This window comes from Nipponia nippon, unplaced genomic scaffold (genome assembly GCF_047370975.1).
Source record: "Nipponia nippon isolate SJK-2023a ecotype South Korea unplaced genomic scaffold, ASM4737097v1 scaffold_14, whole genome shotgun sequence".
In the NCBI taxonomy this organism is placed as follows: Eukaryota; Metazoa; Chordata; class Aves; order Pelecaniformes; family Threskiornithidae; genus Nipponia; species Nipponia nippon.
In genome coordinates this window covers 4636613-4648847 of record NW_028262330.1, presented here as the reverse complement: position 1 = coordinate 4648847, position 12235 = coordinate 4636613, and the positions used below count along the sequence as shown (strand labels likewise).

At 38.4% G+C, this 12235-nt stretch overlaps 1 protein-coding gene across 1 annotated transcript in view; it reads right to left on the bottom strand.

The window, feature by feature from the left end:
• ANKFN1 (ankyrin repeat and fibronectin type III domain containing 1) overlaps positions 1 to 12235 on the bottom strand; it is a 113012-nt gene that overhangs the window by 40481 nt on the left and 60296 nt on the right. The window contains exons 5-6 of the mRNA XM_087750845.1: positions 9619 to 9813; positions 8006 to 8119 (exon numbers count right to left, since the gene is read on the bottom strand). Coding sequence (XP_087606971.1) covers positions 8006 to 8119; positions 9619 to 9813 — 309 coding nt within the window. The remainder of the gene's footprint in view (positions 1 to 8005; positions 8120 to 9618; positions 9814 to 12235) is intronic.

The following is a 12235-nucleotide window of genomic DNA, read 5'->3' as shown; positions in this document are numbered from 1 at the left end:
TGGATGTTCCTTTGACCCAGGCCAGAATACTCTATTTTATGTCTTGATGTTTATGGGAAGCATTATGACAGCAGGCTGGGTGCCAAAGACACATCTTTGCTTGATCATGGTTTCGCTAGTTCATCTTATAGCAAATCCACATTGTATAAATGATTTATAAGATACTATTTTATTGCATGGTAATAAAATTCTCGCCAAGAGAAAATAAAAAAATTATTGACTGTTTTTTCTCAAGTATTTAATTAGTGTTTTCTAAGTACTAACAATTCTTTATCCATTTGTAATCAGGTCAGCTATTCCAGTAGAAGAAGGGACTTTTTTCCTTTGTGTTAGTGAAAGTGACGTTTCTTACTAAGATTTTATAAATAACTAAGAGAATGTGCCATGTGGGTGCATATTGCCTTCCAATGTGGGCTGGCGGTTAAAAAGCTACAATGGATTATAATAGCCAAGATGTGTTTCTCAGCCCTCCAATGACAAACATATCCCACTCTGGCTGCGGAAAGAAAGTGAGAGAAAATATGTGTTAGAACTGTAAAAAGGGATTGGAGAATAAATGGGGTTCTTATGCAAAGGCTTCACATCCTAGAAAGGTATAACAGGCTTGGCTCCGATCCTGTGGATTTCCACTCCCAGTGGGTACGTTTTACTCCTGCAATCGGTGTAACCAAAGCCGGTGGGGAAGCTTATGAACGTAAGGACTACTCATTTGTGTGGAGCATGCTTGGGTTAGGCTCCGCTTCTTCCCAAAACATAATACATTAAAATCTAATTAATAATGAGCAGTTGGGAAAATGCAAACAAAAAAGTAATCTATCACAATGTCCAAGACAAACCAGAACACTGCACAGCACTGTTAACAAAGTAAATACACAAACGCTAATTCAAGTAATCTGTTTAATGGGATTCCACTGCTTTTCCTCTGGTTCTCCTGTAATCTATTTTTAAAGAGGGACTTAGCTGCATAGATGTTAATTAATTATATTTAAGGCTCTTATTTCTTTATAAACTAATCCCCACAGTAACTTAAAGAGCTTTCACCTTTCCCTAGCAGTGCAGCCAGGTGTGTCAGGCAAAACAGTCTTGATTTGGGGAATTTTTACTTAATTTAATTTATTGCCAATTAACACAAACTTCTAATTGCTCATTCAGAGTGAGAAGAAAGAAAACATAAACGATTAAACAAACATTTAAGTGAACACCTTTCCACCGCCTTTCCCTGGCTCAACTTAAGCCAAACACCTATCCTCCCCGTTTGCTACTGTCAACTTCCCTTGCCTCCACCACAGGGTTACACTCAGCGATGGGGTTTTCCATCGCATTTAGAGCTAGCTGGGCCAGTTGTGACCAGCACCCGCCATCTCCTGACCTCCTCCCACACCTGTGGCCCTGGCTACTGAAACCTGCCATATATACCCAACACAGCACTCGGGCGTGAGCTAAGTGGGTGCTCAGGCGTGAACTCATTGGGTGCTCAGACATGAGTTAATAGGGCGCTCATGTGTGAACCAGCTGGGTGTTCATTAGTAAATCAAATGGGTGCTCATGCATGAACTGATTGGGCGCTCATGCATAAATTGATTGGGTGTTCATGCATGAACTAATTGGGCGCTAATGCATGAAAACAGTAAACCCTGCAATTTATGCTCAATACATGAGGTTGAAGCAGATCCAAAGGCCTGATTCCAAATTTACATTCATTTACCTGTTCTATGGGTCAGATCTAATTACTAGAACAGTCTCAGGTTTTGGTTGGCGAGGCAAACTGACTATGTTTTAGACCCTTTATGCTTGTAAAAGGTCCATGATGGACCAGAGAAGACTTCAGACAAAGCAGTGAGCAGGAAAACTTTGCCACAATCCCTTTGAAGACATTCTGGTTTTGTTCAAGCCTCCAGTGAGGAAGCATTCCCAAGCCAATGAATCAAAAGAACTGCTAAATCAGGAACCTCCTTCAAGACAGAAGCCGAAGGTCTTGAGTTCCAGTCCTGCCACTGACTATTCACCTCTGCTGTGCAATACCTATGAACTGGAAGCTATAACGCTTAGCCACATGCAAATAATTTCTAAAAATACGTATTAATTTTGGTAAGTCAAAGCAAATGTAAAAGATAAAGCAATGTCTAAAATTCAGGAACATCATGATATGAGCCTTTTCTCTTAGACACCAAAGGCAGACAAAACCAGAGCCTATATGTCTGGGTTTTCTCATAGCCATTCGTCTTGAGCTGCTGTTCAAAATCCTTATAAAACACAAAGCAGGAGGAAAGAATGATTGAATTGAGTAACTGGTATCTGATAAACTGCATTAGTTAATTACACCATCACTTAATATGTGATCCATGATCAAAGGTGGTTTTAAATACATTGCAAACTTAAAATATAGAATTTTATGTTAAGCCCAACTCATACTACAGACATTGACAGGAGCTAGAAATAGAAAGGTTTGTTTTAACATTTATACATTTCTGTACTTGCTAGGCATAAAAATAGAAGTCAAATTGCACAGTCCTGTTAGCTACCAAAATGTAATGTGCAAATAAAGTGCCCAGGAGACCTAATAAAATGCCATAAATGAACTACTGTAAAAAATATCAGACCACACCTATTCAGCAGGATAAATTCAAATGCATTACAAAGAAATGTATTCTCTTTCCTTTTTATGGAGTAAGAACTGTTTTGGGGAAAGAAAGAATAAGTTTCAAAATATACAAAGAAACTTTGAATAATAAGTGAAAAGGGTTTCAAGATCCAGCTGAATGCAGAATGCTACTTAACTCCACTATGGACTGGAACAGGATCAAGCAGTGACATAGCATCTACTTTAGAAAGATGCATAGGTATTAATATTAAAGCACCACATTTTCATACCTAAGATTCACTTCTACAGGCATTCATTTCCATAACCAGGGTTCTTCCAGAAATCAAAGAAAGCATAGGCTTGCTGTTTCCTACTCTGACACTGCTATGTGAACAGTTAGTTGCCACCAAAACAGGGAAAAAAGCTGGAGATGTCATATATATATACACACACATATGTAGGTCTTTGTGTAAGCTCTACCTGTTAGACTAGCCAAATCTCTCTGGAGTCAAACCCCACTGTACAGTACTAGAAGGATCACTGCAGGAAACCTGCTATGGAACAAATCCAAACTTGATCAAGCATGGCAAGTCAACTATTGATAGACAAATCAAATCCGTAATTACAAAACATATGGTATATGCTGTTTGTACATGCTCACAGGACAAGCAGAAGCCCACGCAAAATGATAAGATTATTTGGTTATGAAAAGATTACCCCTGAGAGTAAAACATGCAGAGTCACACAAAATTTTTAGATAGTTTTTGTAAAATCTCTGAGGTTTTTTCACACTGAAATTTTCAAAGAAAAAATTCCATTGACACAGTGAGGTGTCAACTGAGGATCTGAAATACAGGGTTTTTTTGAGCTACAGAACGTAGACAGGGCCAACCTGGCAGGCTTCCTCATCCCATGACCCATCATGAAAACGCAGCTCCATTCATCCTTTAGTTGAGACTTCCAATGATAACACCAAATCGCATCACCCTCTCCTGGACAAAGGTACTTGCCTATAACCAACCCATTTCATGCAGCCAGGCGATAGCAACATACCGTGGCTACTGCATATCTAGCTAGGACCGAACCAGAGATTTAAAGATGATTTAAATTATTCTCAAGCAAAAAATTCTGAAATGAACCGCAAATTGGCTTGGACAAAGGGAGGCAGGGAATGACTTTTTGTCAAAATTTAAGCAAGACATAATTCCTTCTTTCCTGATCTAAGCTGACATGGTGTTTTGTTTTTTTTTTTTTTTTAAAGAGCTACACTGACATAGAAAATAAAAAAATCTTCTCTCCATCCCACAGAAATCCTAGAAGGCAGCTGGACAGTCCTGACAAACACGAAATATTCTGCTAAAGTAACAAACTAAAAAAGGTAACAAGGGCTAAAGTGGCCTAGACAGCTTAGCATCACTATCTGGAAAATAACTTGGCATCTAAGTCCACAGCTACATCCAAACAGAGAGAAGATCAGCTCTGTTTGCTACATCAAACATGGCTCAGATTTTTTTCTCTCTTCCTCCCTCTTCAAACACAAATAGTTCCAGGCTCTTAAATAAATTAGCTCAACTTTGGTTACACAAGCTGTTTCGTTTTTTCTCCAAAAGGGAATATAGATGTTTGTTTAAAAATTGTAAATAAAATATAAACAGAGAGTTTCCGTTGCATAGTGATCCTTTCCAGTAGGTAATGATCAGTGCTGTGTCCATTTTTCTTCCTTATCCTATACTTGGGGATCACAGCATTATTATGACTACTTCTGACGGGAAATGGATGAAAAAAAAATGCAATAAGAGGAGGTTTACCTGTACTTATTCACTGTAAAGGCCAAATAATAATCAGGTTTAAAATGCACAGAAAATAAGTGCAACAAAATTACTTACCGTTACTTATAATTTTGTTCTTTAAATAAAACTGCTTTCTTTATGTGTATGTGCTGTGTGGAACATGTGAACCCTAGGAAGGCTAATTAGTGAAAGAACAGTTCTTAAAAGCCCTACAAGCACTTACCACTTGGCTCTATTGGGACTGCTCCTAGGAGTCAAGTAGTGCCTATCTGGATTATGTTGCTGCTGGGATTTTTTGCATCAGGATAGTTACAGTAGTGTAGCTCTAGGATAAAAATACATCATGCAGTAATACTATGACAGTGTAAACAGAAGGTTCACCCTAGCTTCAAACCGTGGCAAGTTATTTTGTATATTAGTGTGGAACACTTTGATTGTGTTTTCAAAGATGTAAAACTAAAGCAGGTCTTAAGTACTTCCACGATGGGATGTTTGGCTTTAGGGCATGATTAGCCAAGGGCAGGGGTTTTTCTTCTCAATATTACAGTGATGCTTCACATCCTTCCTAAAACTGGCTGGGGTGAGGTGTCTCTGGCTTTGAATCTTTCTCTAGCATGGAGCAGGTTATTACTGTTATTATTGATTTATGTCATGCCTGTCTGCTTCCAGACTCAAAACACTTTACTAAGTTACAATATACATAGGAATCATTTCACGTCAGCCACCACCACGCTGTAGCCTTCTCTGGAGGGAAACTGAAGGGAGCCATTAGGATGGTGCCTGCAACATTAAACAACAATCCAGGAGAGGAAGTAAAGAATACTCTGGCTCCTAAAGCAATGGCTCAACAGAATGCAGTCACTGAACTGCCATCCAGCTGGGACACCAAAGTCAATACCCATTCACCGTGTGTGGTTAAAATTAAATCTCCTAATGAAGTGAGATGGTTTTAGTGGTTAGAGAGTGAGTGCAAAGTATTATTCTCCTGTATTATTATTTGTAAGTTATACAGCTAACAAGGGAAAAGATCACACACAGGAAAATAGCAGACAGTTAGATAATGTTCCAAGCCCAGTTTCTAAATGACATTTGGGCAAATAAAGCTTTGGAAAAAATAAATAAAAAAAAAAAAAAGATGACACAGAAAAAAGGAATTGGCAATTTCTCACTGTTTTTAGGGAGCTAAACTAAACTGAACAGAAGTGATGTCAGTTTTTACCCCCTATAATTCAGGTCTGGAGAAAAGAACATTATTAGCTTCTGTTAATGAGCAGGTATTCCCTAAACACTGCTGCAAATGCTCCTGAATTTTAATTTGCTTAGAAAAATAAATGGTAAAGTATTGAGGGAAAAAAAACCCTAACAGCTTATTTTTGTCCCTGAATTCGCAAAATGCTTAGCTGGTTTTCTGGATAGGAGGTTATATGTCTGACTAAAAAGATCCTCACACAATGTTATCAAGCTCTCCTTTGAGGGCTAGTAATTGCTACCTGGTTCTAATCATTCTTGCAAGTGATCATTTGAAAGGTTCATTTTATGACCCCTCAAACTAGCACAAATCTCACTCCATAATGTAATAAACAATTCTACAACCAGTGCTTAATTAATTCCCGAAAGTCACCAAAAGGAGCTATTAATGATCTTTCTTTTTATCTAACCATAAATATGCAAGTCTCCTGGGATAAAGGATTTAAAAAGAACATTCTGGCAAAACTAACTGTCAACTTGATAAAGCATAAAATGATCACCAGTGAGGGTAATTCAAAATACAACAGCAATGCTACCTAGTCTGATTAGAAAGTTAGGTCAGGTTGGATTAAATTTCTCTGAATGTTGCGCTTACCAAAAAGAGGACAGAATTGACACAGTGCAAAACAGACTCAACCCAAATGAATACACAAGAGAAAAATACTACAACATTTAGAAGAGTATTTTTAAAAATGAATTCTATTTGGGAATTTGCTTCACTGTGAAAATATCAACAATCATTATAATTAGAGTGTGGACAATGTTTCAGGGCTGTTTAAAATACGCATGTTACAAAGAGCAGGCTGATATTTTCAAGAGAACTTAAGTGTTTTAGGAGCCCAAGTATCATTTTCACAAGTAAATCAGGCAGTAGGAGGCCCTTAAATGAAATTTAGTTTTCTGGCAACCCAACCCGTTGCTGAAAATTAGATTTAGGGTTCTAAAGGGCTTTGATGTTTTTGAAAATCACACTTCCTGCAGCACTGCACAGCTGACTAGGTGTAAATACAGTAATTTGCCCTTCTACTGAGGCTATCAGGAATGGAATCACTTTGATGGCTTTAGTGATGTCTAGGAGGTTGGGTTTTTTTCTTACACTGTAAAAAATTATTTACTGGGCATAGCCAGTGATGACTGAAATCTCTGACCAGAAGCAGGGGGAGGATGGAAAGAGAGAATCTGCCTTTTCCAAAATAAACTCATGCAGTCCTTTGGGTGCTTGTGCTTGATGCCAGTGGAGCCTGTGCACCGGCAGGTCCCAACTTCAGAAGAGCTCCATGAGCTATTGGAGCCTCGATGGACTGGGGCTTTCTGAATCTCTCCTGTTGAAGCAATCCCTGTGACACCCACAGATGGAAGCATGAAATAGACTGCCCCACAACACAGTTGGAATGGTTCTTGCTATGCATACGGAAATCCAAGGTTCAGGTACCTCTCAAATGAGTTTTTAATTATTAATACAAAGAAATAAACACAACAGGAAACATTAAGAGAGACACAGTGGGAAATAACTAAGAAGTCTTTCAGGCTCCCCACTTCTTGACTCGCCTGGGCTGGGCAAAGAAGGTCTCAGATCTCCAGAACAGTGCTTTTCAGTCCCTTGACCTGTGGAAGGACTCAGGCTCCCACTGGAAGATGGAGACTGCTGATGGCTGCACTTAACACTGAAGAACTTACTGTTCCACACATTTTAGAAAACCTGGAAGTTCCTTTCAACAGGAAATTTTAAAATTTCTCATTTTTGTCCTAATCTTCAATAAAACTTTTTTTTTTTTAAATGTTGGAATTTCCTGTGGAACAGAAATTCTGTTTTAAAACCATTTCTATTCAACAGCGCTATTCAGATGGAAGTATTTTCCTATTCATTCCACTTTGCAACTAACTGGTGCCACCCCAAATGTATTGCTCTTCCAAGAATGATGTGGGAGCCCTGGAATAGCTAATTAGTTGAGCTGTATGATGCCTCTGCCAAAAGTTTCAGCTTCCAGAGGCATTCCTTTAAGGAATGGTGGTGTGGGTTTGGCATTTACAAGGATACACATGGTTTCAGGAGCCCACAGGCACCAAAAGTTAGCTTGTGTTTTATAACTGCTCATCTCAACCCAGTCATTGAGCCGATGTCCTAACCACAGTGAGTCAAGCAAACTTCTTCAAAGCACTCATGGAGAAAGCTTTTGGTTAATTTATTTTTCTTTTTTAATAAAAATTTTGTCTTTGGGAAATCTTTTAAGAAAATTCCACTTCTACAGCTATTAATTGGGAAAATAATTAATTTCAAACATTACTAGCATTGTAATATAGTCTCTTGTAGATAAATACCTTTGCCACTTAGCCCTCAAATTTTTGTACATTGTTAAGGTAAATGAAAGATGTCTAAATCCAGTACCTTTATACTTGGTCACCACAGCTGAGTTGGCACTCAGAGGTTCTTGGAAGGTGACAGTGAGTGATGTACTGCTTGTTACCATGAGACAGACATTGGTTGGCGCCTCAGGGGCTCCTGGGAGAGAAGAGAAAACATCAGCTCTTCAGCACAACAAATCCTATTCAAACAATGTTTCTGAGTCTTCAAAGAACCCACTGAAAATCACCCTGCAATTGTGAGCTTTGGGTTGTAGGTGTTTGTGTTCTCTGCCTTTTGAGCATTTTAATTAGTGCCCCTGCTAACAATATCCTGCAGACACCATTTGTTTCTATCATGGTTTGGGCTCCTTTTGGTTAAAAATATCTTCCTGCATATATGTAACCCAATAAAACAGATTCATGCTAATTATGTCAATGAAAAGCCCCTATAAATCTCTTGGGGTGGGTAGGAGGAGAGAGAAAGGACAAAACCACAAAGAGCTAATTAAACCTTTATGGTTTCACTAACAAACTCAAATTTATCAAATAACAGAAAACATTTTTACATTATTGTGATTCAGAAATTGCAAATTCCACAAATGTTTTGGTGTAGTGTTTCCAAAATACAGTTGTCAGTTGAGGCCTAACATCTTTTTTTTTTTTTTTTAAAAAAAAAAGCTTAATTCACAGAATATCAATCAGACTCAATTCAGAAATCAAACAAAATGTCATGACTTACTGCTGGGATTGATTTAAAAGCCCATTATATTAACTTACACTACTGCTATATTTCCTGTATTTAGTATCCGATACAAGGAGCACTACATCTGTCTTGAGGAAGTAATCTTAGAATACAATAAATTTGAGAAAATTATTTGTAAGTACATTTATATAAAGATGGTTGTAAAAATGTTAATGGCAATGATTGTATTTCATTGAATAGGATACAGCTAAAAGATCTACATGTGAAACAATTCAGCCCTGTTTACTCCTTCCCATGGGCCTGAATTCACATTTACTTTGGGTACAGACTCACTTGTACAACAGTTTAAAGTGACCCAATCTGTGACTATGCTGATGAAATGTTATATGTGGATGCCAAAATTAAGTTTTCACAATTTTTATATGTAAAATGAAATTCCGTTGTTTGATCAGATGTTTAGAACAACTCCATTCTTCTAAAACAGAATACTTTTTTTAAAAAAAAATCAAATTACAACAGAAATAAGGCCAGCGACCCCATCCCTTTTCCTCCCTATTCATATATTAATTTCTAATCATCCTGTTTAAAACTCTGAGCACATTAAATGAGATCCAGGAGTAAACGTGAAGAGAAATAAGCAGAACAGAATCATTAGATCCTGAACCAAGAGTCTGAAGGTGTCATCTTATCAATTTTATGCAGCCCACTCCTAAAGGAGCTTTGTGCTTGTTGCTCTCAGATATTTCATCCACTATTGTTCTAAGATCAATTTCCTTCTCATTCTTGGGAAGACCATTTAGTCGTATGCCTCAGTTTTCCCACCCTAAGATTCGACTGCTTCACAGCAGCGCTGTGAGGATCAGTTAGCGAGAGCTTCTTTGCTTAACAAAGGCAGAGTGTTCTCAGTTGTAGAGTTCTCATCTTGAGTTTTGCAAGTACTTTCTTCTACTTACTAGCATGCTCGTAGCCTGCCTTCATGCGCTTGTATAGCCTGTATCTCCATTCCCATGCTTTTAGTTGCTTCTCTTTTTCTGTGCTGTCTGTACCAAGGCCTTCATTCATCACTCGTGCAGACAATTCAGTAACTCGCTGCTGTGCTTCCTGGACCAATGTACTCAGATGCGCTGACCTGCTTTCCATGTTAACAACTACCAAGAAAAGGGAAAAGTAAGTAATTGCTTGGTGGACTTATGTGACAAAATTCTGGCCTTACACATTCTGGTATAACACGTGAGGTCAAATCCTTGAACACTCTGCCTTCCAGGAGTTATCTTGTCATCAAGTGGATTAGAGCATGCCAATTTACAGCACTTAAGGATCTGGCCACTTAAATGGGATTAACAACATGAATAAATTGAGCAAATTTTGTCTTCCAGTGTTTCTCATATGCCTAAAAATGTCTTAATTAGACTGAAATTGCATGTATGTTTTAAGTTGGTGGAATATTAAAACCGAACTAAAATAATAAATCATTTGGTTTCTATCCAACCCCTACTTTGCCATAATATCATAAGCTTTCATAGAAAAAAAGAAGGTTGTACTGGTTCTAAACACATACAATATATAAATCTCTACAAGCGAAAGGAGATCTAATTGGCAAACTTAAGAATGAGAGTTTTGTGCCTAAGAGCCATGGCTGGTATCGAATGGATCTCTTTCCAGGTTTTCTTTGTGCCACAATTTTGCCCATGTGCTATCTAATTAGTCCTCCGGCAGACTAGGCAGATAGTGAGTGGCTTGACACATGGAGACTTTGTTTTTATCCAGTGCTCAGAATAATTTTAATTTGACATTTAGCAGTTCAGATTGCCTGCATGAACTACTGCGTGATAATAAAGGTGAAAGTGAAGATCGCATAGGTTACAAACTAAAATAGGTTTGATTTTAGCCCAACCCTACAAGACTACACTAAACCAGCCCCTTTATTATACAGTGAAATGTGATGAATCAAGCCCTGTTTTCAGAAATGCTCTTAGCCTGAAATTGTTCAAACTATTTGCACTTTAGAAAATAGGACTTGTAAAGATGTTTAATCTGAAAAGAAATGCAACCACCGATCTGATGTTCAATATGCAGGAAATGGTGTACAAGAGAAGGAATTCTGAAATCACAGAAAATAACTTTTCTCCAGTGTCTGGTATTCTTGCAGAAGAGCTCTGAGAGAGTCTTAATTTAAAAGGCCCCTATTTACTGAAAACACTGCCCTAGCGCTGCACTACTCTTAGGAATGATGGGGAGTTGCTATGTAGGGACAGCCAGGCTCTTGGTTTCCCTAAGGTTTTTAGAAGAACAGCCTGAATCTTGCACAGGACGCACCGATCGTTCACTTGCATAAGCCATGAGCAGTAGACATTTCTGAAAACATCAAACTGCCATATAAAGGACCAAGACTCTGACAGGTTTTTGACATCAAAACACCACGAGTGAAAGTGTCCACGCATATGAATGTGTTATTCCTAAACTGGAATCACAGGACTATGGGGCAAATCACATTGGAAAGGACCTTCTCTAGTCCAGTCTTCTTGTTCAAAACCGGGTCAGCTGTGAGGTCAGGCCAAGTTACTGAGGGCATTACCCAGTCTGGTCTTGAAAATTTCCCAGGATGGAGGCTTTGCAACGACTCTAGGCAACCTGTTCCACTGCTTTACTGTCCTTATGTTGAAAAAGGTGTTTGTTTTATCCAGTCTGAACCTCTCGTTTTAACTTCTGCCTTCTGTCTTTCATAACAATATCACAATCAAAGTTTAGTGGAGTCTAAGAATAACCCTACACACTAATGTGGAAAGTGCCATGGGATCTTTAAAGCCACAGGAGAAGAGCAAAGAATTACTCAACACCTCTGACATGCAAAAGGTTGTTTTTGAAGAATGTTTGTCTCCAAGACTTCGCTTTCAGAAGCTGGCTTGAAGCCATCCTTGAAGTTTGATCATTCTTCATATGGACATCAGAGACATATGGCCAGGCTTACTGGAATCTGCTGGTATCCTCAGAACTGCCTGTTTACTGGGAGGCCAAAGGTGATATGGTTTCCTGGATCCATGCCTACAATAAGCATGCAACACATCTGACAGCACAACAGGACTGAGGAAGGAGATTTTATGTGCCAGAACTTCAGGGGACTGAGAATTGGCACTGGATCAAGTTCTCACTAAGGATCTGGTTCTATCTGTTTAATCAAGATTCTGATCCACAATTGTCAGGTCTTGGAAATGTGTCTAATCAGCCACTGGAAATTTTAATCTTATTTTTATTTGGGTTCACATGAACAAGCCAAACCATGAGTATATGATGAACAAGAGTAACTGAAAAGATAACACAGTGGAATTTGCCTCCTCCCCAACTAAATTAATATTTTAAATGCTGTTCTCTCTGATCTTACTTGCTTTGTGTTTAAGAGATGTTGGGCTCCTGTTAAGATTTATACAGTCTAAGTTCCATGTGGAAATGAAGATCATAGTTTTACTTTCTATTGCTTTATCTGCTGCTGTTCCTATTCCAGGCAGAAATCCAGGTAATACAGATGGAAGCTATCTGTCCTCCAGATCCTCTTTTCTACAACATTAGGTTAGG